The sequence below is a fragment of the Montipora foliosa genome, chromosome 12, assembly GCF_036669935.1.
Source record: "Montipora foliosa isolate CH-2021 chromosome 12, ASM3666993v2, whole genome shotgun sequence".
In the NCBI taxonomy this organism is placed as follows: Eukaryota; Metazoa; Cnidaria; class Anthozoa; order Scleractinia; family Acroporidae; genus Montipora; species Montipora foliosa.
In genome coordinates, this window is record NC_090880.1 from 7,022,041 (window position 1) to 7,049,540 (window position 27,500).

General features: G+C 39.8%; 2 protein-coding genes across 15 annotated transcripts in view; one reads left to right on the forward strand and one right to left on the reverse strand.

Annotated features, from left to right (window-relative positions):
- The window catches only part of LOC137978953 (echinoderm microtubule-associated protein-like 6), a 103,069-nt gene extending 102,796 nt beyond the window's left edge, over positions 1-273 (forward strand). The window contains exon 37 of the mRNA XM_068826079.1: positions 1-273. This exon is cut by the window's left edge and continues 214 nt beyond it. The gene's annotated coding sequence lies outside the window, so the exon portion shown is untranslated.
- A 17,619-nt stretch (positions 274-17,892) lies between these two features.
- LOC137978800 (polycystin-1-like protein 2) overlaps positions 17,893-27,500 on the reverse strand; it is a 98,018-nt gene continuing 88,410 nt past the window's right edge. For all 14 annotated transcript variants that reach the window (XM_068825871.1, XM_068825875.1, XM_068825872.1 and 11 more), the window contains 5 exons: positions 27,220-27,500; positions 26,304-26,519; positions 24,916-25,087; positions 23,422-23,648; positions 17,893-20,721 (listed from right to left, as the gene is read on the reverse strand). The exon at positions 27,220-27,500 is cut by the window's right edge and continues 823 nt beyond it. In XM_068825871.1, coding sequence (XP_068681972.1) covers positions 19,111-20,721; positions 23,422-23,648; positions 24,916-25,087; positions 26,304-26,519; positions 27,220-27,500 — 2,507 coding nt within the window. In that variant the 3' untranslated portion in view covers positions 17,893-19,110. The remainder of the gene's footprint in view (positions 20,722-23,421; positions 23,649-24,915; positions 25,088-26,303; positions 26,520-27,219) is intronic.

Genomic DNA, 27,500 nt, shown 5'->3' on the forward strand with positions numbered 1-27,500 from the left:
TATTTCAAAATATCCCGTAACAAGCGACACGCAGTCCACAGATGGTGACGTTGTGTAACGCTAAGGGACATAGGACTTATTTAAAAGTATTTAAGTTGTCAAATTGCGCCACACTCAATTTCACGGTGTGGTAATGAGGTGAGCTTTTTCTCAAAACAAGAAAAGAAGCTATTTTGAGAACGAGAACGAAATTCCATGGATGGTCACATGACTCCTTGAAGAGCGATTTGGACCGAACGGTTTCTTCTTATAACTTTGTGTGCGACTAGCTTATAGCAAGCTATTTGTCGACTGCAAATAGTCGCCCACGAGTCGTGCGGGTGTAAATGGTCGTACGTCATGGCGTAATGCAGGTTGCATGGGAAAGTCGTAAGTAAAAAATAGCCCTAAATGAAATTAAAAAATTCAAACAAGTTATCAAATATCTTGATTGTTGACCTGTTGGGACGATGTCACGTGATGTAAAATAAAGTTCTAAAACCTTTGCAAAACAACAGTGAAGACTTGAACGAAGAATCGGATATATAGTTGTAACTTTACGTCGTATGTAATTGAATGGCCAATAAATGTAGGAATGGACTTCTTGTTGATGTGCTTTTCGTTCTAGGGTGAAATAACTGAAGTACAATTGTTGTTGAGTTTTTTGTTATCTCGAACACATTTGCTGTAACGCCAACAGAACTCTGGTTTTCTCTAAAAGGAGTAAAAGAATTAGCTACTCCGCACCAAACCTCTTGGCTTATCAGCCCCACACTGAAATGCGACCCCTATGACGAGGTGATCTTTGACAGGGTGAAAATGGTTCAACGTTGAGCTGCTGCCTTGAAACTCGACAGACACCACATTACATCATTTTAGTGACATGTAAGAGCATATTAGAGGATGCCGTTACAGATTAGCAGAATGGTACAGAGATTCTGAACGTTTTACAAGATTTTAGACGGCACCACAGAGGTTCTTCTGAGAAGAATGAAATGATCCTTTTTACTGGGTTGCCGAAAGGCAATCCCAGTCGGAAAAAGGGTGGCATTTGTTGGGTGTTTTTTTTTTTTTTCCTTGTCGGTAAAAGTCTTGCTTGTCACTCCCCTGCTAAGTGGTGTCTTTGTGCATAGAGCCTTCTGCTCGTATTTTCTTAGGATAGAGAGGCTAGTGGAAATGCGTAGATTTCTCTGGTGGACACAGTAGAATGATAAACTTAACCTGCAATGGCGTAGAAAGTCATGTAACGCGAATGGCGTTTTAGTGGATGTTTAAACAAAATATATCCTTATGGAGCTCAATAATGGAAAGTCAGTTGGATAAACTAGGCAGGCGGTGAAAACAAATACCTGGAATCGTAAAAGCGATGAGTAATGGACTTCGACAACAATCTATCGCCCATCGAGCCGAAATCAAAGTGAGCAGTATTTCTAATATTTTACCAAGAGTGTGCTGTTATGAAGAACACTGAAACCAAATGAAAAATTCTCTGATATAAAAGCGACGAGTAATGGACTTCGACAACAATCTTTCCCCCGTCGAGCCGAAATCAAAGTGAGCTGTATTTCCAATATTTTATCACGAGTGTAGTTTTATGTACAACACTGAAACCAAATGGAAAATTATCTGGTAACTTATGGGTTCAACAAAGTCAGGTAAAAAAAATAATTGGAAATGTGACAGTCAAGAATTATTTGAAAGAAAGCTTGTCGACTATTTTGTGCATCATTATTCAAGGAAAAGGTTCTTCAGGAAAGGGTTTGAACCTGAAGTACATGGTAATTTGTCACGATTGAGTTTCTTGTCTTCACGCACGCAATGATATAGGAAGAGGTTTTCGCCTCTGAGAGCAAATATGTTGTTTAAAAGGATTCTGTGGTATGTTCTGCCTTTGCGAATTATAATACCATGTCGTGTATTGAATTTTCGAGCTTACGGTTGAAATGTGACATGGGAGAATTTTTTTAGTATTGTTCTGTAAGCAGGAAGGGTTCACGAAAATAAACAGGTCGGTTAGAAGCGTGCTTGAGTTTCAACAAAATGAGCCCCAAAATCAGTGTAAAATTGTGACGCCGATGAATAATAAAGTAGCTGCTATTTCCAAAATGATGGAATTACCTGGTGATAAATAACGCCGTACGCGTCTTGGAGAGTAAATTTTGACTTTGCATAAAAAAATGGTCAACCTCAAGAGTTGGGCGATTGTGATATTTGTTTTGACTTCGCTCATTTTATTGTCAAACTTTATAACACTTGACTGAAAAAGAAACTTACAAAAACCCGGTATCTTGCCATCATTTGACACACATGCTTCACTGTTTGGCGAGTAAACATGCCGCGGTAACTTAATCACGGCGCCCGCTGAATTCCGGCCATGTCACTTTCGCTTTTGCGATTTATTTCTGCAGCCAAAAGTAGAATAACAAAATTGAACGTAGCAAAAATCTCCCAAAATGTTTGTCGCTGATCGTAACTTTTTATATTCTATATTCACGGTTCAAAATTAAGCTTCTGCTCTTTCTAAAAACTGTGTATCAATAGTTATTTACTTTTGCATCAATATTAGTTTTGCATAAAGCACGCTAACAAAATCTGTACCTTGCTGAGTTCGCATTTGTTAGCGTTAATAGTATTTTCGGTCCGATGCTTCTGTTTTATGAAGGGGTATATTGTTTAGGTCACCCATCCAGATACTAACCTTGCCGGAGAGAGTTAAGTTCAGTGAACTTTGGTATTACAAAGCTGTCAGATGCTCAGAGGGCACGCTTAAACTTGTGGTGAAAAGAAGTTGAGAGGGAACTTGAAAATTATCAACATGTCAGCCCAGAAGCCAATGTTTCTCGCTTCTCTTTTATTTGTTATCCTTCAGAGACTGCAATGCTGTAGTTCAATACCACACTATTCAGTGCCTTCTGATTTTCTGTAACACGTACCACAGGCAGCCCAGTGTATGCTTCACGGAAGCATCTCGTCGAACTTAATTTTCCAAGCAAAAAGGCCCACATACCAACAAATGCAATATTTGTTCGAGGACGATCCGTGATTGCTGAAATGATTTACCAAATTCTGAAGTTGTGGTGCCCCCGAGACCAGTAGCATTTAAGAGCCGACTATTGGCCAATATAAAAAATACCATAATACTCTTCGCTTGATCCTCCAAAATTTTGCATAAGCATTGTTATTATTCTCTCTTGGAACTTACAATGGTCCCAAGAGAAACTGGAAACAATGCTTATGCAAAATTTTGGGGGAACAAAGAAAAAGTATTATGGTATTTTGGATACTGGCTAATAGGCCACCAGCTTGCCAACATCCGCTGACCAAATGACCTACTTTTAACCATCTCCTGACGATTGTCACCTAATGTTCAAGGTTGTTCAAACAAGTTTGAGCAATTTTAAGATACTGTCTTTTTAGGATTGACTCTGACACTGTTTCATGTAAAGGCAATACTATGGTACACTGCCATGATAAAAAATCTCTCTGGGACTGATTCAGAGTCACCTAAAATTTTCCGACTGTGAAGGGTCTGAAGGATCTCTCCGACTTAGATTGGTTAGTCATAAGCATTTAAACAGGATTCGTACGGCCATGGAAAACCTGGAAAGTCATGGAATCAAAGAATTTCATTTTCCAGGCCTGGAAAGTCATGGAATTGTATGGTCGGTCATGGAAAGCCATGGAAATTTATAACTATAGATAATAGATTAATCATTGCAGTTGTCAAAGCAATGTTATAATGAAATAAAAACGAGTTTCTATCAAACAATCGGAAGTTTGGCGGACCGAGGTTGTTAATTTATTCAATTTGAACTGAGTTATGTCAGAAAATATCCTAAAATGAGGATAGTTTTAATTTTTTTTACGTGAGAGCTCAACTTAAGCCTTTAAGGTCATGAAAAACTGAAGTCATGGCATTTGAAGAGCTTAAAAGAGTACGAACCCTGTTAAAGATGAAATATGGGGAATTTTTAGATGAGTTCTTGTTTCTATGGTAACAATACTTGGTTCCGTACAATAGCTGTTTTGCATGGTGATAGTGCTGCAGAGTCAATCCTAAATTGTAAAGTTTCTTTAATTAAGGTCTTTTACGTGGTTTGAGGCACCTTGAACTTTACTTGATATTCTTCATTCTCTCAAGAACCTTTTGCAACTGAAGAAGGAGAAGGAGATGGGCTATCATTGTCACTTCCAAAGATAAAAGTTGACCCGTTTGAAACGTCAAGTATTTCGTAAAGTTGCGTTCTAGGATGGTTTAAGTCGAAGACGCACTGTCGAAGGGTTCGCTTTGCTCCTAGTTGTGTTCACATTCATTCAAGTATAAGTAAACCAAGATGGCGATCAACAGAGACGGAACTGAGGGTGTTAACAACGTGTTTTAAGATATTACGGACTGATTCAGTGCCGTGAGGGGTTGATTGGCTAGCGACCTTCACATACCTCTCTCTAAAGGCACCGTGTGTTTTATAAGGCGTCTCCACTTTGCTTTAATTCGTGCTCGTAAAATTTTCTTAACACCCATCGAGGCTGGGAAAGCCTGTAAAGTGGCTCAAACCAGTCTTAACAATTTTAAGGAATTGCGTTATTAGAAGGATTTACACTACTAGTCCATGGGCCACATGAAAGGTTGCCCGAAGAGGTCAAGAAATTCGTATGATCGAAATGCATCATACGTGGGTAAAATCCAAGATGGCGGAGTGGTAAGTACGGTTGAATGTTTGCTGAATTCGCACGATATAGTAATTAAGTAATTAAGTAAGTAAGTATGATTTATTCAACTACAATGGCATGAGATCCTGGATAACAGTAGTTATATCGCATAAGCTACACATTACGTATCATACTACATAATACAATAATACTGAATTTAATTGTTACAAACTCGCTAAATCTCTTCGTGTTTAGTTTAGGGTTCAACGACCGGCTACGTCCTGAACCGTGGAGACTGTAGTCATGTTGAATGGTATCCCTGTGCAGGGCCGATTTCATGGGTTCTTGGTGTTCTGATCGGAAAAGAAGTTTGCAGCATGCCTCCGCCCTACTCTCCGAGCAATTGAAGTAAAAATGTTGGTATTTTAAGGTAAATCAATAACTACTTATGTGTAGGTGGTACTAATTTTGACTTTTTGAGAAGAATTTCATTAAGTTGAAGCCATTTTTTGGCATGTGACACTTAAAGTGGAATGAGAGCTTGAACAAAGTCAACTTCCACTGATAACCCAGGCTGAGTTACAGTGGGTAATACTTGCAAAGAGGACAAGTTTGACCAAAAATTTAAGTTTGTTTGACTCTAATTTAAACATTGACTATATTCAAATTATAGGGTTTTTGAAATATTGCAACAAAAGAATTTCGATCTCGGATAAGGCAGTGTGCATTTTGGTTTTATTTACATTCAGGTTTTTTTTTTTTGAATGCTAATAGATCTTCCGAAGCGCCCCCGCGAAGAACAGTACATTATTCATGTCTCAAGTCTGATGATAGTCAGATATAGATATCTGATCACCCCTAAAGATACTGATGCTTGGAAAACGTTGCTGAAAGTTACCGACATTCGAAACAATAAACCAGTGCTTGAGGCAACCTCGTTCTCAGGGTCTCTCTTCTCTGTCTCCTTTTTCAACCCTGGGAACGAGGTTGTGCTGGAGGCTGCCAAAACGGTTGAAGAGGGTGCTATCCCTACATCAGTAATGTATGACAGGAGATGTCGAAGTCTTTTAACGATGAAGCAAGAGCTAGAGAAAATCTCTTGTGCTAAACGCGAGGAAGAAAATACAGAGAATGCAATGGAGATGAATTCAAAAGCGAATTACGCGACCGTGAAGCTGACCTAACAATAACAAGACTTAGTATAATTACATAGGTGATTATTCAAAATTTTTTGCGCTGATTGGTTGCCGTCGGGGTGATTATTAACTACTTAATAACCGAGAGTGAGGTCGTTACAGCAAAATCTCAAACTGATGCCTTGCCGTGTCGCTCGGTCAATACAGCTAGGCCGAGGTTTGAGATTAGGGACTTTAAGATCGACAACCGCGACGGTCAACGAAAACGTCACCCCAAAGCAAGACCGCCCTAGTTACATACGCGGAGGTGGCGTATTGACAGCTCTACGGGACGATATTCGCTTTACCAGGATCCATTCAGGGATCTGAGCTGATCACCTTGAGATCATAGCGATCGAAATAGCAATCACCGACTCCAAAAAAGTCATGTTGTGTGTTTGTTACCGGTCTCCAAGATGCAACAAACCCTACCTCGACGAGTGGCTGGGTTTGTTTTCTTCATTTCTGGAAACAACTGCTTGTTACGAGAAGATTATTATTACTGGCGATTTTAATTTCCCAGATCTTACATGGAACTCGGAGTTGGTCGCTGCTTCTATACGTGACATCTCTTCTGGATCAGCCGAATTTAGAGAACTGACCTTGGATTTTTATTGTGAGCAAATTAATATGTTCCCGACAAGGTTGAATAATATTCCTGACTTGGTCTTCACCAATAGGCCTTATTCACGATAGCCGCCATATTGGTTTTCAAATTGTCATGCAAATTAGCCATGTGTTATGCTGGGGGGCAAACATTGGAAAAAAGGCAAATTGCGGAAATCAGCTCATCGAAATATTGAAATAACATTGCTAAAAATACATTTTAGAATTAAGAATTTAAAAGTACCTCTTATAATAATTTTATATCTTTTGATTGCCTTTGACATCTTGACTTTTTACTTCGTTATCTGCTCATTTTTCACTAAAAAAACATCGAAGTAATTTGTGTAATCATTCTATTTTACTACTTATGTGATAAACATTCAATTAACGTAAAACGAATCATCTGTGTGGCTAAGATGTTCGTTATAATCTCTCGAACTTGTGTTGTTTGCCCCCTCACAAGTGTGAAGCTAATTTGCATGATAATAGTAAATCCAACATGGCGGCCATCGCGAATAAGGTCTATTCCCCCGAGGCTGTCACCAATCTCTCATGTGTACCGCCGCGAACAATGGGTCTTTTTAGCGATCATGGCCTATTGTTCTTCGATTTTGAAGTTCACGCGAAGTCATCTACCCGTGACGCGCGCACAGTTTTTGATTATAGCCTCGCCGACTGGAATGGCTTGACCGAAACTCTATCAGCTTTGGACCTCTCACCTGCGGATATGTCTACCCACCATGGGTAGACAGCGATGTCAAGTTTCTGTTAAAGAAAAGGAGACTGTTAGGCGTAAGGCTAAATCCAAGTCAAATCAGAGCTTATGGGAGAAATACCGTAAGCTCCGGCGTGAATGTAAATCTCTTATATCGATCAAACGCAAAGAGTTTTACATATCTCTCCCAGATTTGCTTAAATCTAGCCCTAAGAAGTTCTGGTCTGTTTTCAAAAACACCAGCAAACAAGCTAGTGTCCCAAATAAGGCGACATGGACTCGGGACGAAACTGTTGAAACCGCTGACAATCCGTCTGACATCTCTGGACTCCTGAATAGATATTTCTACTCAGTATTGAAGAATCTTCTCTCTTGCGAGAGTTATCTGCGGTATTCTTCGAATTCGCCAGCCAGAAGTGCTGCTAATATCTCTTCGAATTAAGTAACTTATCCCTCACACCAAATGAAGTTCGTGACATATTACTAAATCTGGACGTGAATAAAGCAACCGGCCCTGATAAAATCCCGGCCAAGTTTCTAAGAGGATGTGCACCTTACATCTGCACATCTCTCTGCTCCTTGTTTAATAAATGCTTAAGCCTAGGGAAAGTTCCGTCATCCTGGAAACTGTCCAACATAGAACTTATTCATAAATGGCGGTCACATTTATAATTATTTTGTCCACGTGCAAATTAGTCTACCAAGCCTCATTTTAGAGCAAGAATTCTTTTCAATTCACTGTATGGTATCGAGGCTTGGTAGGCTAATTTGCACTTTGACAAGAGAATTATAAATTGACCGCCATTTATGAATAAGGTCTATAGTTACGTTCCTATTCATAAGGATGGGTCCACCAAAGAGGTATACCAAACTACAGGCCTATATCTTTGTTGTCTCTAGTTTCTAAATGTATGGAGCGATGTATTTACAACAAAATCATAAACCACATCAGTACTCAACTATACAAGTTCCAGTTCGGGTTCCTAAAGGGATTATCCACCACTGCCCAGCTGTTACAGGTTCTTCATGAAATAGGCCAATCCCTGGATAATAGAACACAAACTGATGCAGTTTTCTTAGATTTAGCTAAGGCTTTTGATAGAGTTGATCACCAGTTCTTACTCTTCAAGTTGCAGCGCTTTGGTATTACCGGAAAACTGTTGGACTGGTTTACCGATTATCTATCTAATGGCTTCCAAAGGGTGACTGTTTTGGGAGTAACATCCGAGCCACTCCCTGTTCTCTCTGGCGTGCCAAAGGGCTCGATACTCGGGCCACTGCTATTCCTCGTGTTTGTCAACGATCTGCCAGGTGTAGTTACCACGTCATCTGTTGCATTGTATGCTGAGGACGCCAAGTGCTACCGCACAGTTAACACCTCCGAGGATAGTGCACGTCTGGAGCGAGACCTTGACAACATCTTCACCTGGTGTGAAGAGTGGAGGATGGATCTTAATTAGTCCAAGTGCACCTGCTTGTCTTTTACGAGATGTACTAGCCCAATAGAAACGCCCTATTATCTGGAATATGTTTCCGTTAAACCAACTGAGTCTCACCTTGGAATACTAATTACTCCGGATCTTAAATGGAACTTACATCTCCATTCGGTCATATCCAAAGCGAGCAGAATGTTGTTAGACGGTCTTGTTTTGAAGTTAAAGATCCGAGGGTGCTAAAACCAATGTATGTCACTCTCGAAAGAGGCCGCCTGGCCTACTGCTCTCAAGTCTGTGCTCCACAATCAGTGAAACTAATTTACTCAGTCGAAAGGATTCAGCGCAGAGCGACTAAGTTCATCCTGTCCCTCCCGTTCAGGAGTGAAATCAGTTACAAAAATAGACTTTTTAACCTTAATCTGATACCCTTATATTATTGGTATGAGTACCTGGATCTTGTTTATATCTTTAAGAACATGTCTAATGACTCCAATATCTCCATCAATGTACCTGCTAGATTCACTAGGAGAACAGATCCATTTCTTGGTATCATTCTCAATGTAATAAGATCTAAAACGGTGAATTTTCAGAATTCGTTCTACTGTCGTGCTCCTAGAATTTGGAACATTCTTTCTGCCCATCTAAGAAGTAGAAATCAGTCGCTCCCTCATTTTAAGAGAGAGCTATATGACTATTATAAGCATCCAGACCTTCAAATCCATCTGTGTCAAATGCCACCGATGTCGGCCAATTTCTTCACTTGGCGACGGTCTTTGCTGTTAGTGTCACGCTTGTAATCAATGTTTATGTAATTTGCTTTCTTATTTTTTGTACTTTTGTAACTTTTCAGTACTTATTATTTCTTTAAGGCCTCTGATTTGGAGCTCACGCTCTGTTGAGGCTACCCTGCCTTTTGGCGAAGCTTATAAATATAAATATAAACTAATATAAATATAACTTGACTCTATCATAAGTCTTTCGCGATAAATCAGTCTCGTTCACGTCCTACAAATTATATGGGCGAAGTATCCTAAAATAAATTGGTACAAGCGGTTTCAGAGTAAAAACAGAGGACGACAGATTCTCTGTTGCATGCTTACGTTGTCGTCAAAACCTAAAATTTGGTGATTTCACGTCGTTGTTATGCAGAGGACCACAAACGTACTTCCTAAAATCCGTGCTGCACGTGCAGCACGATTATTTACGCTCTTTTAACCAATGATATTGTTGTTTTGTGGCGTTGTCGTAGTCAACCGTCGTCGTTTCTTAAACTCCCTATTTTGCTGTAACTACCGAACGGTCGAGGTTATTAAGTTGTTTATTATATGGCGAACAGAACGGTTCAAAAGAAGAAACAACTGATTTGCAAAATTCATAATCGGCCCTGGGGCATTACGGGAGAATAATGCCCCAGGGCTTAACTGCTCTTAGCCAATCAGAGCGCGCGTTATGTCGGCCAGAAACACTGGCCATGTAATAAATAATACACTACAGGACGTTTTTAACCAAACTCAAGAGACACCAATGACAATAGAGAAATGTACGACTTCTGGTGGACAAACAAACGAAACTTATGACAGATCTTTTGTTTTTGTCCACCAACATGGCGGCGATCACGTCACTTGAAAACCTCCTATAGAGCGTTTACACTCACGTGACCAGCGGCCATATTGGCTTTCTGAAACAAAAGAGAGTATTTGCATAAAAATAGAGTTCAATTCCCGGAGGATTAGTTTGGTACACCATCATGGCCGCCATTTCCAACATGGCCGCCGTGACGTCATGTGAAACGCTCTATAATCACCTATTGAAGTTTTTTTTTCTTCAAAATGGCCGCATGTCGATGTGATAGACGAAGAAATTAATAATAAGGGAATAACATGACTTTTTGAGGGAATATTGTTTATTTGCGCCCGCGTAGTGTCATTTGCGGCCCGAGCGCGAAGCTCGAGGGCCACAAATGACGCTATAAGGGTCATCATTATCAATAAACAAGGTCAAATGATATCAAAAATGCGAGTTTTAATAATACAAGCTAAGTGAATAACGAATTCAAAGTCACTTCAAATCATCATGTAAGTGTTGATTGAACAAGCTATTAAAGAATCAACTCAGTCCAGTGAACTTATTTAAAATTACCGAAAAAATGCGTAAAATCGTCTATAAATAATAGGCATATCACAAGTTAAAAATGTCTATGCTGGTAACAGAATCATCATCGGATGATGAAGCAAGAACCAATCAGCTGTAGGGCTGATAATGCATTAGCAGCCCGCTGTCAGTCTTTTGCGGCCCGCTAAGCGTGTGTTTTGAAGAGGCCGATTTTCTATTTGGCCGCGTATATTTATAATAATAGAAAATAACACAAACAGCGGTGATGAACATTGTATTCCAACGCACTTTTTATATAGAACTTGACGTTTCGTATGCTAGTCAACATACATTTTCAAAAGTGACCAATTACAATTTTTGAAAACTAGTACACCTTATTCCAAAGTGGCCGCTGATTTATGCGCATACAAATTGGCCCTTGTTGCCTCGTTCAAGATAAAATATTCTTTTGAATTTTAAGCTTATGTATGTTATGTCATTTATAGTTATAGTCATATATAGTCTTCAAAATTTGTAACGGTCACTTTTGAAAATGTCTGTTGACTAGCATACGAAAGGTCAAGTTCTATACAAAAAATGCGTTGAAATACAATGTTTATCACCGCTGTTTTTGTTGTTTTCTTAATCAAGCTACGATGGCCTAAGAACAAGAGTTTATAAAATTAATAATAATTATTAAATTCTCAACCTCGGATAATGCATTTCGCGTGCTCTGATTGGTTCACTCAATCTCGGTTATCAGCTCATATACCTTAGCTTGACCTTATATGGTAAATGATTGCGCTAAGCGTTGCAAAACCCTAATTTTTTTTTTCGCCGGAAAGCGAAATTTCTTTTTGAATAAAGCCAAAAAAGAAAAGAAACTTCTTTGTGTGTAAAGTTTGGATCAATTCCGACGTTTAGAAGTACGCGAAAAGGCAAGAAATGTTTTTGTGATGAGCCTACGTAGGTCTTACACAACATCGCATCTTTATCAAGTTTTCTCGATTTCGCTCGGATTTTCTAAGTTTTTTCGCTCGTATTTCTTACTTCCAAATTTTTGGAGTTTAAGGAATTTAATAAAACAATTATTCCACTCGCGCTTGTTGGATATGAGACTGGTTATAGCCAACTCGGCGCTACGCGCCTCGTTGGCTATTTACCATCTCATATCCAACGCGCGCTCATGGAATAATTGTTAATTATTGTTTCAAAGAAAATGCATATGTTTCAAATAATCACCCATGTAGTTATACTAAAACAATTATTCACCTCAGGCTTGGTGAATATCGGTGAATAAAAACAGATATTTATATTTACCGATATTCACCTCGCCGTTTATACGAGAGAAAATAAGCCGCGGCTAACTCTGGCTTATGTAAGCCGCGAAAGGAACTATTTATACGAGTATAAACTCCCCAGCCAGGATAAGCCGCGGCTTGAGAAAGCCGTGAACGTAGATTTTGTACCATTTATACAGGGTGTTCGCGGCTTACGTAAGCCGCGGCCAGAGTTAGCCGCGGCTTATTTTCTCTCGTATAAACGGCCCTATTGTTAATTGTGACCTGAAATACATTTTTTGTGAAAAAGTTTCTAAGCTCAAAAACCAGAGATCTCTTAACCAAATGCTGTGACCTGCGTGCTGACGACTCCACTAGGAGCACTATCTCTAAAAGAGACAGTAGAATTATTGGTGTTTTATCTATCATAGATTATGCTATCGTGATTATACTCGACCAGAAAAAAAGAGCAGCCCAAGCACAAGTGGCGACTAACAGTGAGTGTATCAATGTGGTATTTGATGTTTACAACGCGAGAGAATATCATACCCGACCATAAACCAGCTCTACTCTGTAACAACAAAGGACACTGAAGTATTTTGAAATCGCATCAGAGAGAACGAAGTACAGGGAAGACCTCATGTCAATACTAGAGGAAGCAGACACCCGAGTATTCCTCCATGCAGCACACCGTCACGGCAGTACTGGTGGAGTCAGAAGACAGTTTCAAGAGCTTTATACCCCGCAACTTGTTTCTGAAAAGTAGCAAGCAGACCAAGACAGTCTGTATTGACGTTTCGAAAGTCGTTCTCTCTCTTGGCTCTCAGGTTTGTTGAACTCTACCAAGGACTGCATGCTTTCACAGGCGCTGGGAAATTGGTGACGACCTACTGGTAAGGCTGCAAGAATTCACATGACAGATGTATGACATCTGTTAATAGTGCTTGGTGTTTTGTGTATTTTGTGTGTTGTGTATTGTAAGTAGTGTAAATACTGTTTTGCAAGTAGCTTAAGTATCTTATTTTCAATAATGAAAGTACAGTCGAATAAGTGAAGTAAATAATTTGTAAGTAATGCTCTTTGTGCTGAAATAAATATAATTGTTGGGTAAAAAAAAAACATGCATGATGTATACCTCCAGTCTTGGAACCTGTGATGTTAGCGAGCTACGTTATAGGTATGGTATAATTAGCTGAGCTGCTTCTGTGTTTTAAGTTAAATTTAAACCTACTACCAACCCTTTTTTGTTGTAGATTGTTCTTTGCAAGGCAAAGAAAAACATACTCAAACAAACTTTCTCCTTGTGCTGACTCCTTAAGAATGCATTCGTTTCGAGCTAAGTACCAAGCTGCAATTTGGAAAAGAAGTCTACAGAACTGTCCACAAGTCCCCACGCCAACTGACCACGGTTGGGCTTAAGATGACCGCACGCTAGCAATCAAGTGGATGTCTGGTGTACCGGCCCCTGCAACTGTTCTAGAGTTTCCCTCATTTTCGTGTACGAGGTCGTGCGCAGCAGTAACCTGAGAGAGGTGCAGTATTGCGGTTTATCACTATATCATGACTAATTATCACTTGTGATATATCAAGAAATATCTTTGTTTCTTTTAAGCAATGTTGATAATATCATTTTATCACTGGTTTTATAAGGGATTGATTTTTTGATATTCCGCATTAGGTTTTTATAATATAAACATAATTTATCATGATATTATCACAATATTTAATTAAGTAAAGGATTAACCCTAACCCTAACCTGTTCCTGCATTACTAATGCATTAAAGTGCACCGACATGTGACGACTGTGAAACGGTGAAAATCCATCAGAGGAGGAGGAGGACGAGGAGGAGCAAGACCCGGCCAACGACCAACAAAATGAATGCTCTGATAACGACGAAGATGCTGATTAAGCTACAAGAAAATCTTCTAGACAGTACAGTTTGCAAGAAATTCCCATAACTATTAGCTAAAAGCTATTTTTACCACAATTGTTTGTAATCTTGCAATCTGATTGGCTAATTTGCCGTTGTCGATAAGAGTCTAGACAACGCTGCTCGCGTCATGCTTGCGTCGATTTGTCACCCAATGTAATAGCCAATCAGGAACGCTCATTTTGGGAAATAAACTAATCACATTGCGAGAAAGTTATAGACAACGCTTGCTCTTTCTTTGAGTTATGATTTTGGTCACGCTCTGAAATAAAAACTTTCCTTGGTGTTGAATATTGTGGTAAAAAACAAAATTTGTTGTAGACTCACTCGGCTACGCCTCGTGAGTCCACAACACTTTGACCACTGTGATGACGAATATCGTTGTCGATAAGAGTACAGACAACGCTGAACCACTTTCGATTTGTTAAGTTTTCATAGTTAGAGCTCTTCTTCCTACTGTCACTGATTCATCAGTTTTCATGTGCATCGAGGATTAGTTCTCTTTATGTATTCACGCGTCTGAGGGATTTACAGTCAGTCCCTTTTAATTTATACTTTCCAACCTTTTTTACGACAGAAACTGAAGCATCTTCAAATCCAAGATGGCGGATCAAGATGGCTACCGAGTTTGGAATATGCCATAAAGTGCTTAGTAGTCATGACAATTAAACCAAACTGTTGCCTAAACCTACTTACTGCCATCATTCCCTATAACATTCAATGTTGATGTAACTTAAAAAGCATTTTCAAGGTTAAAATGTTTGAAAATGTTCGCAAAATACGAACAATAAGCTTGGTAATGATGTCTATGTTCGACTCCCATGTGACTCTTCCATATGCAGTGTATCTGAGGGACGTCACTTTGTCACGTAATAAAAATCTCTTAACAGCTACTCATCCGAGACTTATCATACAAAATCATAAACTAGGGGACTTGTAGATTTGAGAAATGTATAATAGCCTTTGTCCCTCTGAGTGATACCGATCGCTCTATTTGTAGGGTCAGGCCCATGGACTATACGTAATACGTTACGTTTTACGTAATGGCAGTGTTTATATAGTACCCAGCGAAGCACCAATTGTTACTTCCGTTACTCGTAATCCTACGCGGGGGATCTTGAGTAGGTGTGACTCGTGAAAATGATTATGCCAGTTGGGTTTGCTGTACTCTCGTCCTTTTAGAAAGCCAATCAATAGTTTGTAAGTATTAATTTCTATTCAGGTTTCATTCCATCTAGATTTATTTTGTAACCCATAATTTCTCTTTTTGTTGAACCACTTAATAGCCGCTCGATCGCTCGATCATTTAAATTACTCGATCTGTTCATTGTGAAACACTACACCAGAATGCTAGTTTCTACCTGATATATTAAAATGCGTTCAAATTGTTGTTTGAAGTTTACACCAATAATTGGTTAAGAAGATGCACGCAATAATGCGAGGTAATTGGTAACCATAGCAATTAAAAGAGCAATCTGAAACGCTCTACATTTTGTCTTTACGCTTATATCTCAAAACAAACGCGATGACTCCCATTATATATTGCTGAATAGTGATTTGCGGGCTAAGATAAAACTCTACAAAGTTAAAAAAAATTCACTGGAGCGGATTCAGAGCCATCTCAAAATGTTGCAATTGGAAGAGAATTTTACCTTCGCCTACTAATCGTTTTCCCGCAATAAAATTTTGGGGTCACCGAGTTCGGTTTTGAGATGTAAACGTTTGAACAAAAAAATATAAGTCATTCAAAGAAGGCCTCTTTCGTTGCTACGTCACATTGATGAGTGCTCTTAGTAAAGAAATTATTGGTGTTTCTTGTTGTGCCATAACATTGCCGTTACTTAAAACAGGTATGTAAATTCAATCTTCCTAAAATGAACAGTTTCTTGAAAGTTTTTAAAAAAGTGGTTTGAGGGTCCTTAAAAGTCAGTCTTTTTTCGAGATACTGATGCTTCCCCGCAAGAAGATGCCTTTTTCCTCTTGTATTTGCTTGTATTACGGGAAGGTAAAACGACCCTTGCCGTTCCATGTTATGTTTGCTGACCTTGACGTACAGCCCGCGTAGCTGGCGGGTTATTTTATCGCGGGATTGTTTCAACACGCGTGAATAAATCGATAGTAGTTGCTCGGTTGTGTTTTGGCCGCGAATGAGAGCGGCGGCGAATCCCGTAACTACTCGTCACCATGCCACTCAAGGCCAAAACACAACGGAGCAACCAACCATTCATTATTCGCGCGTGTTTGAATAATGCCACGATATATTAGGGAACTTTTAAGCAAGGGATGTCTTTGAGCCATGGCTGGCAACCGGAAGTGAGATGTTCTTCCATTTAACTTTCTTCACACATTCAGATTTGTATTGGCTTAGTATCGTTTTTTTACTAAACTTCTTTCTTTTTTAACAATTATTCTACAAGGGCGCGCTGGATATGAAGTGATAGATAACCAACGAGGCACGTAGCGCCGAGTTGGTTTTAATCATTTTATGTCCAGTAATCCCGAGTGGAATAATTGTTTTGTTAAAAACTCCAGGATCTACAACTCTTCCACTGAAGCATTGATTTCTGCTTCGGACAATTCCGGTCCAAGACGGCTTTTGTCGGCCATTTTTTCCTAGAGCTGCAAAAATGTTTTCAGCTCACTTTGTTGCTAACGCGTTCCTTGACCATATTAGGTACAGCAGGTATATGAAATGATAGCCTGTGTTCGGCGAGCCAATGAAAATGCTGGAAATCTGTAGTTCATTTTTTAATGAAGACGATTAGTTTCAAAAGTCGTGAGAGAGTACTGTCCTGACATGCGATATGTTCACTTCGACTGCCGTTCGTGGCTCAAAAACGTCACATTTTAGGGAGTTTAAGCAAGTCCAAAATATAACTTAACGCTATCGCAAGTATTTCGCGATTATCCCGTCTTGTTCATGTTCTACAATACAGGCGAACTATCCTGTAACTGGATGGGAACGACCGTAGAAAATAAATGGTTCTTTGCTATATGCTCAAGTTGTCGTCAAAACCTAAAATTTGGTGATTTGTGGACTACGGTGAAGAAATGCACGGAAATTCGTGCTGCACGTGCAGCACGTGCAGCACGAGTATTTCCTTTTTTGCCAACCAATAATATTATTGCTTTGTGGTGTTGCCGTTGCCGGACGACGACGACGGCTACGAGGACTTCATTTAAAAATACGAGTTCGCGTTATTCATATCACTACGAAACTATTTCATGTCGTTTCGCGTTAAAAATGTGTAGTAACTGTCGAGGAATTAAACTGGTATGAGTGGGTTGGAAGTGTAGAGAGAGAACTGAAAATTCATCGTAATGTGCTAACGTTCTCCACAGAACCTTGAATTTGGTCATTTCACGTCGTCATTAAGGAGATGACGGCAAAGAAATGTACCAAAATGTAAAACGCACGTGCAGAGCGTGCAGAGCCATTGTTTTTGCTCATTAAACCTATTGTTTTGTAGCGTCGTCGTTGCCGTCGGCGTCGTCGTTTCGTATTAGGGAGCTTAAGCAACGACAACGGCGACGGCAACGAGAACGTCACGAATTTGCATATTTAGTGGTTAAAAACAATAGCTTCGCACGCCCTGCACGTGCGTTTTTCACTTTTGTCCATTTCGTTGCCGTCGTCAGGAAAACAACAACGTGAAATAGCCAAGTTTTTGGTTTTATGAAGAACGTCAGCACTTGAGGATGAATTTTCGTTTTCTCTCCTAAAATGGAGTGCCGTTCCGACTGGTGTCATCTTTGAGGAATCACTACACCCTTGTCATATTAAAAACGTTGAAATAGTCACGAAGCGATTAAAATAACGCAAATTTATATTTTGAGATGACGTTCTCGTTGCCGTCGCCGTTGTCGTTGCTTAAGCTCCCTATTATCCCGCCAGTTTCGCAGGATATTGACGTATGACAAACATTTACTTTTGCGAGGAAAATACTGATGTGAGGAAAATCAAGAACAGAAGTGGGGTTTGGCCTTTTTACCATTTCGCGAAAGGAAAAGAGCCTGTATAAGCTTGGCGCCCACCATTATAGTCCTTTATTATTTTTAAATATACTTTCTGACAATTGATACATTATTATGTCGCTAATATCTAAAAACATTAAATGTTCGTTACTGTTTCGTGGGTCTGCATTGCATTCTGAGCTCGCTAAAGTCTTTCCGCGTATTTAAATTAGTTACACTCTGTTTATTTTAAGAACCTTTTTTATACAAACATCGAGGCCGAGATATCGATTAGGGAGGTTTAGCAACTACGACGGGAAAGGCAACCAGGGCCCGGTTGTTCAAAAGCCGATTAACGCTAATCCCAGATTAAAAATAAACCAAGGAGTTTATTTCTCTTCTCCTAAATGCTGTTCAACGCTGATATTTGGCAACAAAAGTAAACGAAAGAAATTCTCACCAAAAAGTTGAAAACATGAAACAAAAGTTTACAATAATCCTGGATTAAGTTAATCGACTTTCGAGCAACCGGGCCCAGAACGTCATCTCAAAACATAAATTTGTGCTATTGTAATCATTTCGCAACTATTCCAAGCTTTTTAACGTGACAATGGTGTGGCAGTCCCTCAAGAATGAAACCGATACGAGTCACGCTTAAATTAGGGAGAAAATGAAAATTGATCTCCAAGTGCTGATGTCCTCGATAACACATCAAACTTGGCTATTTCACGTTGTAGTTTTGCTGACGACGGCAAAGAAATGGACATAAGTGAAAAACGCATGTGCAGGGTGTGCAAAGGTATTGTTTTTGCCCACTAAATAGGCAAATTTGTGACGTTCTCGTTGCCGTCGCCGTTGCTAAAAGTTTGCAGATGCTGAGAGTCGATTAAGAACGTTTTTATTTTGCTAATCTGTATATTAAATGACCATCATAAAATCAAGGTAACAAATGTAAATTAACCAAAATGCTTAAAGACATTAACAATGGTGACACACATCTCGGTTTGTATCAGCAGTTCTCATGTTATTCTTGTCCAGCAAGCAAATATCCACGTCACCTAGAGCTTTACCCGTTGGCGAACCCATCACACCGGCATGCTCTAATTCATCCACTCCTTGACTGAAATGATTTAATCACACCTGTTGTTGAGTCTGTCGGTAATCTCCTAAATTCTTCTCCTGAGCGGTGTTGTTCATCATCCTTTCTGTTGTATTTTTCATAGCTTTGAGCTTTGAGAATTTCATTGGGATTAGTACAAGTTCCTCTTTCGAGTAAATAACTAATCTTATGGTTCAAATTAAGGTCTCTTTCGCTTGTTCACGAGCATGATCGGATTTCCCGAAAAACGATCCCATGGAGTCCGCAAATGACGAAACACTACCCGCATGTGAGGTAGTATCGCTCGAGTCCCAATCTTCCTCTTCCGATGAATCTTGTTTGTGGAGCAAGCGCCTCAATGAATCGCGTGCTATTCGCTTGTCGAGAAACATCGTGCTTTCGCTTAAACTAAATAGACTGCACATGCTTGAGATCTTTTCCAACCCAAGACCCCGACATGGTGATTTCATTACCTTAGCGTTGTCTTTATCTTGACTTTCAAACTGTTGTTGGGTTTTGTAAACTTCGTATCTCCGTGATCTATGCAAAAGAGAAATTTGCTTCAGCTCACAACTAATGTTCTGCAGTCGCTTCCTGATGTCTTTGAATAAAGAACTTTCGAGATGAACGTCGTCCTCGAAACTCTTTTCGGAAATATAATCACCTGCCTCGTTCCAGTTGATCGGTGTGTATTTATCCTTGAATTCCTCATCGACATCAATAGGGGTTTGCTTAATGTCATAGCTGTTTTTCGGCCGAAAGAATTTCGCATTTTTCACTGCTAAGAGCTTTCTTTCCATCTTTATCTTAGCATAGTGAACAAAGGTTCCAAGCATTTTCTGTTCTTCGGTTTCAGATTCCTTGGGGTAAATTCTTACATCGCGATATGATTCGTTAAGAATAGCCAGAAACATATTTATAAGTATACAAGCCATAACTGTCATGTAAAGAAAGAAGTACAGCGGCGCGATAACCCTATTCGCGTTCTTTAACTCTTGGTAATTCGTTTCTCCTCCGATGAACATCGCCAACTGAGTTCGGAAAACTTCGGAGACACTCGAGTAAGCCTTGGTATTGCTTCCGAAGGTGAGAAGCGCGATTTGCAGAAAGGCTGCAAAAGCAATCAGGAACACGGCCGAATATGAGATGATTTTGTCCTTACATCGTGCCATGCTTGCTGCTAAACTAGCGATATGTACGTTAAATTTAAGAATCTTCAATACTTTCAAAGTTAAAAGGAAGGCTAGAATGGCTATTAGCGTGTTCTCGAGATCAGACCAGAGCACTGCGTAATGAAAACTTGATGTCTCAAATGGATTGGAATGAATCCTCTTTACCAGCCTTGAAGTGTGATATCTCCGGAAAATAGACAGCACGATGGTTGCAGTGGTGGATAATATCAGAGCCAAGTCTACATACGTCCAGGCAGACTTAAAATATGAACACCTCTGCTTGTAGAGTTTCAAAATCTCGTTAATAATGAAGAAGCATAAAATAAGAACCACAATAAGATCGCACAGTGCATTGAAGGAACGCTTCTCCGCGGTTCTTGCTCCGTATAAGGACATGGTATTGATTTGCTTGGATGTAGCCACCCCACCCAGAGGAAGCGTCTCTAAGAGCAGTGTGACAGCACTGAAAAGGCGAGTTGACGAGTCAAAAATCATAAATTCTATGAATACCGCTCTGGTCTTCTCGTCAATCCAGGAATTGTTTTGCAAATTTGTTATGACTCGCAAGGCTGACCCTTTGGTGTAGCCCAAGTCCGCAACAAAACCACCACCACCATAAATTCCTCTCACACCCTGAAAAAAATAAAGGAAGAACAAAACAAAGCAAAAGAGTAGTTAATAAATGTATGTTTCTATGTCTAGAGTGATGATGTTGAGGACGCCTACGAGAAACGGCTTATCACCATTTTTGTTTTAAAGCTCTTCAGAAGTGCCCTAGAAATCGCAGAGGCCAAATTAAACGGATCGTTGCAAAAAATAATGCAATTCTAACCGTGGCAACAACGAGGCATTATGTTACCATCTTATGCGAGCTTTAGCCTACGAGCAGGCCCTCCAAGGGACTGGGGTAGGGCCTGCCCCCATGGTGTCGCGTCCAAATTTTGATCGCAAAATACTGATTGGCTGAAATTAAATTACTTGGTGACGTCACCATTGACAAGCTCCGATAACCAGAGAGGAACTTTCGCTTCGAGAGATGTGGTGGTCAGAAATGCGTTTGAGAAAATCGTGGAATGTTGCAATTTTACCATAGCTTTACAAAATTAAAGATCGAGCAACGCGATGCAATGGCTTCTCTGCTGAAAGGAAGTTCTATCTCTGTTATCCACAGGACTCGGGAGAAGTCTTTTTTAACTGCTTTTCATAGCGACCAAAATACAACGGGGGCGACTTCGTGTCACCGTGGTAGTTTCCTCTCCTGGACAAAGCATTATCGCTGATCTTATTTGGACAAAAGCTTGGGCCTTTCGGCTTCGTCATTTGCTGTTTAACGATAGAGGAACTCTACTCCATTTTAGCAAGATTTTGGTTATTACAGCCGACAAGCCGAAAAGGCGGCTCCACTTTTCAAAAGTAAAATATATATCTATAATCAAAAATACTCCATAAGCCTTTGAAATAAAATGGTGTACGTATTAGAATATCTGTCTAGTATTAAAGTGTACTAGTTGTAATGTCTGTATTTCATTAACATAAATTTGAAAAAAGATAAACTCCGCTTAGCTTTACCGAAATTTGGCAGCAGTTGTCAGTGGTCGACGAGTCTCACACAGTGGAGATGCGGTCAGAGAAAAGGCATTTCTCTACTACGATTCCCGTCGTTTCAAGTTTGTGTACTAATTTTTTCCCCGACGAACGAAACACAATTTATGTGGAAAGGGACTTCGACGAATTACCATACAGAATATTTAGCTACGCTTTACACCATCTGCAGTAGTTGTTACGATTTTCTGGCGAAGGCTTCCTTCCTTTTATAGTATTTGGGAGTTTCTGCCTCGAGCGATCACAACGCATGGCTTGTTGTTTTTCAATGTTTACTTCCGGTGCGCGCTGATTGGCTAATTTTTGACAGATCTCTCAGCGTGACATCAGGAGGCGGCAAAATTCAGAGGGATGCGTTCAGGCTCCCACCTCTGAGAGAGAGCCTGCTCGCAGGCTACGCGAGCTTGTAAAACAGAGTGAAATTCCCAGCCAGGAATGGTAAAAATTGCACTACTTCTCATGCAAGCGAAATATCAAATTAAACGGGCAATGTCACGATATTTAAGGGTACTTAGGGAAAATCTTTAGTGAACAACGAGTTAAAATCTCGAAAATAGTAATGAGGAATTCCTTTATCGAAGCGATTTGCCATAAACTTAAAAAACAACGGGCAGACGTTTTTCAAGATTACCCAAATGCACTCCGTTTCAATGTGTCCATTTGTGTCCATCCATGCTTCTCTTCCCTTTTTCTGTATTTCTTTTATATTGTTCAACAGTTTTAAGTGGTTATTGCAAATTTCATTTCATGGGCATTTTGGATGTCATGAAATTACATCATTTTGCGTAACATACATACTTGTGTGTGGCACGTTGAGAAATTAGTCCCACTCTGTTTTGAAAAAGTAGGCTGGGGAGCCGAGTTGCATCAATTAATTATTTCATTCTTGTGCAACACTTAAAACCATTTCGATATTCATTCAAAGATACTGGTCTGGTGCAATCTACACTGTAAGGAGTCTGCAAATGCTCCAACTCAAATGTTGTTGAAAGTTTATATGAGGGTGCACCATTCAAATGCGGTACCATTTGCGCGAGGCAAATCCAATGTTACCTGGACCCAGAGGCGCAGATCCATAACCACTTGTGACCGAAGAATGCCACAGAAACTATTACAGTCATTTTATAGTTCCCACTTTTAGTAGCCCTACATTTGAGGGGGGCGGTCTCATCTCAATTGAGTTTCAGTGCGAACTTCTAGCCACTATTTTCCAACCGATGGCTTCAAGGTACATGACTGGAATCACATATAGAATAGACGGCTTGGTTTACGTAATTACTTTTCCTTGTTGTCTTTGGGGCTGAATTGCGAAGAGCGCAGCTAACGACATAAGGCACCTCTGGAAGCTGCTCTACGGTCCACGTCTGATATCGGAGCACAACAGCACAGCCAGCTGGAATTTGCTATGTGACGATTTTGATTATTTAGGAAGAGAAAAACCATGCAGTCAGGTCGAGATAGCTTGTGGCCCAGCCCACGTACAATCTCAGAGCTGGGAGGCATGGTTCAAGACCAAAGCGCCTGCCTGAACCCCGAGGGTGTACATGACGGGGTATTCCCGGACACAACGGTCACCATCCAGTATTTATCCTTTTCAAAAGGACTTGACTTTGATAAATAAACGGAAACCGGTGTTTTTCTTTGGGTAAGCAGCACACTATAAATTACACACTATTATATGCTATGGGTATGGAAGTGCGAGATCCTTTGAACTCCTTCTCATTATTTTACCTGAAATGGAAGAGTGTCTAGCTTGTCTGCGTTGTGATACCGCCAAGGTCTTGGGCACATCTTCCGTAGCGCGAATTCCGAGAAGAGAACTGTTTCATTTGCTGGTATTTTCTGCCATCTTGGCATGCTATAAGGAGTCTTATCCTCGTTGTTAAAGCCATACGGAGGCAAACAAGGACGTAATGTTTCCCTGAATTCAGCATAGCGAGGTGCAATCGGGCATGTGACTATAAAATGTTAAAAGAAGGGACAACAACAACAATCAAACCTTATTAAAAAAATCCATTGCAATTCGTCGTACGTAATTGTGTGAAGTGCTTGAGAGGTACCAACAAGCTAGTTGTCCCACGTAAGAAAACTACAAATTTTGGCCTAAAATCTACAACTTTTATTGGTGCCAAAGTGTGGAATTCTTTACCGGATAAATTACGTTCAACGAAAATTCTTAAGGAATTTAAGAAGGCTGTGAGAGAACTAGATCTGTAATGTACAGATTTCTATGATTCATTGTAATAATTTTAAGAGTAAGGATTGTTTATTTATTGATATAGCTAGAATGTTAGTTATTAATTGATCATGTATATATACATATACATTATTTATTTATTTATTTATTTATTTATTTCACTTTTCTCGGCATATTAGCAAGTATTTGCTAGGGGCCTAATCGGCCTCATCAACCCGAGTTGAAATAAAGTTACTTACTTACTTACTTAATGAAGTGGACTGACCCTCACTTACACAGGACAGACTTAACACTTTTTACCGGATTGTGTAATAATGTTGTGACGATTAGTAAGAAAAGCGAGAGAGATAGAATTGTATCACAGAGATTTAGCATCACGCGTAACGCGAACGGCAAAGGTGACGACATGACCATGATTTTCCCGCCATTTTTCGCCGATTGTTGCTTGGGATTTGTTATATACGTGGCGTTTTCTTCTCGTTTTTCTTCTACATAACAAGTTGTTGGTGGACAAAAAGAACTCCAAAACAAATCTAGTAAAAAAAACAAGGAAAAATTACGTTTCATGGTTACAGGTCGTTCTTAACTGACTCCTTACCGCAATTTTCTTCATGAACTCACGTTGACTCTCTGTTGACTCACAAAACAGCTTTATCGAAACTCGAAAAATTTGACAGGTTAGGATTTTCATTTCATATTGCGTTTTTTCCACAAACAATGTTTAAAAGACTCCAAGTTTTTGCTTTTGTGTTTTGTTAACCAAATACTCGAGTTTAACAGAAGCCATTTCGAGTTGCCGTGGGTCACACGAAGCTTAAGTCACAAGCTTCACACCATTTTACGTGAAACGTGAAACGACCAGTCGACATTTGTCGTTTCTCGTAAACGTGATGCTAAAGCTCTCTTATTTTCCAAGGGCAGACTTGAAACGCTCAAAGACGAAACGAGACGAAGCTTATAGCGCCTCTTTGACCCACTAAAATAAACTGAAATCACTTTCTGTAAAGAAAGGGTATTGATTCAATAACCTGGTTGAACTCTTAGCTGTCTTAAGCGCGGCATTCCCACCATGTAACCAGACTTGTCAGATATGAAACCATCTTTGTATTTGAATGGTTTTCCGTTGTACCACGTGAGGTTGTACAAAGCAGGAACAAAATATGACTCGGTCCATCCCCAAAACGAACCAACATCACGAACCTTGGAGCAAAAAGAAGAACATTTTATGTAATATTTTGTCATGAACGCTGTGCACGAGGCGACAAATAACCCACACTTTTCGAGTAGGGTATGGAGTTCCCGGTGTTGAGGCCAGGCCTCTTCATAGCACATAGGTAAGTTTTACTTTGTGATCCTGACTACCATATGGTGTCACTTGACTGTACATTCGGGAATATGCTCCATTTCGACAATTTAGATCCTAGCAATATGGCTTGACAATTGCCACACGGACCTAGTTTCATGGTCTGGTTCAACTACTGCAAAGGAACACTCGGATTTTTTCCGAGTATCCCCGAGTCACGATCGATAAGAAATCTCTTCATTTCATTTACTGGGGTTCTGAACATCTATCACAGTCGTAGAGATTCCGAACTAGTAATCGGAAGGTCGTAGGTTTGACTCCCACGAAGGAGCACTTGGATTTTTTCCGAGTATTCCCGAGTCAAATCATCGAGAAATAAATTCCTTCATGTAAATATCTCCTTGAGTACGAGAGAGAGGTACAGATATGAAAAAAAAAAAAGGTTTCTAACCACTCTTCCTGTCGTAGGATCATATGACCAGCTGCAGCCATATGGGGCGCCAAATGTAAAAATATTATTTAAGTACTTTTCCCCTATATTTTGTGTTATTTATAAATAACACATTGAAGTACCTTTGCGACAAAAAAAAAGTCTGATTTATAAATCGCAACTGTGCGATTTATAAATCGCGCTTTTGCGATTTAATAATATAACCGAAAACTCATGAAATTCATACCTGCGGGCTCGTGGTCCAATGTTTTGATTTTTTGGTGCACAGACAAAAATTGACAAGACTGCTCTCCTCAGCCGTCTCAGGAACAATGTCTGATGCATTAAGTGCTCAGGAATCATCACAGAAAAGTGAGGTAATGATAGGTTTTATTTTTTTTATACATGGCGAATTGGTCTGAATTGTAAGCTTCGTTTTATTGCCATGTTTTCAATTTGCAGAGCTCGAGATTAAATAATCTTTATCGTACCGCATCCATCCCACCAACCACTCCTTCTCAGGTTTGAACGATTTCATCTAGCTTCATCTTTACCAAATAACACAAAATATAGGGGAAAAGTACTTAAATAATATTTTTACATTTGGCGCCCCATACAGCCATGGTATTTTGTGACGACAGGTAGGAAAGAGCAGAAAATTTAGATTCGATGTTGGACTATACCTTTTCAAGACGAGGCAACAGTCTGTCAATTCCATTTGTCATCCAATAGTGCGAAGTATCTCTCCGTCCATAACAGATTGCCATTAGTGCCCACGCAAACATCAGGTAAAAAATTAGCTCAATTATCACACGCGCCATGGTCAGAACTCGTTTGCGATAGGTTCGGAAACTCTCCAGGTCGTGTTTATTTGGCTTTACGGGCTCTTCAAATTCCCCCTGTAAGATAAAAAGTATGTTTCACATCCTAAGAACATGTGAAAGTTTGAATACGAACCTCAATTATGCGGCTTAGTTAACATGCCTGAACCTGCCTCCTGTTACAGTGCGACATCGGAATCTTCGTATTTCTCATCGTGATAGAGGTTGTTTGATTTCTTCGTTACCGTTCATAAAATCATAAGAAAATTTTGATCATGAAAGTAAAAGGATTCGCTTCATTTTATGCCAATAAAATGTACCACACATGCGAATAGTGCTCTCCGCGCGCGTTGATCGGTTAACTCGGAGGTAATTAGCCATTAAGTACAATAGGCCATTTCCGAGTTCATGCCTGCCTCCTCTTCAAAGCGAGTCTAAGTGCGAAGTTTTTGTTATGAAAATTTGTTTTCATTCATATGTAAAGTAGAACTAAATACCATCACAAAAACTTCGCACTTAGACTCGCTTTGAAGAGGAGGCAGACATGAACTCGGAAATGGCCTAGTCGGCACGCGAGAAATGAAATTTCCGACCACATTTGACAAAATTGAAGTAGTTTTTTGGTTCGCTTTTTAGTCAACTTGTGTGGTATAGACTGAAACAATCATTCACCTCAGTGTCGGTGTTTCGATGAAAGTGATGGATATTTACCGATCCGCGAGCTTCCACGTCGTCGAAAAATTGGTAAATATTACCCTTAGATTTTCTGTAGTTTTACCTTGACTCTTGAATTATGCACAAAACTTTGATTTTTCTTCGTACTTTCATCTTCTGGGGCCTTCTTGATGATTAGCGCCAGCAGTGAGGCCACGATTACGACCTTAATCGGCTGAATAACTAAAACATCTTGAGTGAATGACACCAGAATAGACGTCAGCCATTTATTGGACACCTCAGTTCCCCACATCATGGAGTAGAATATGGTAAAGACGGCTGAAGACAGAGAAGTCAAAATGCACAGGGCCCAACCAAAATACAAAAAGAAACGAGGCAACTTGC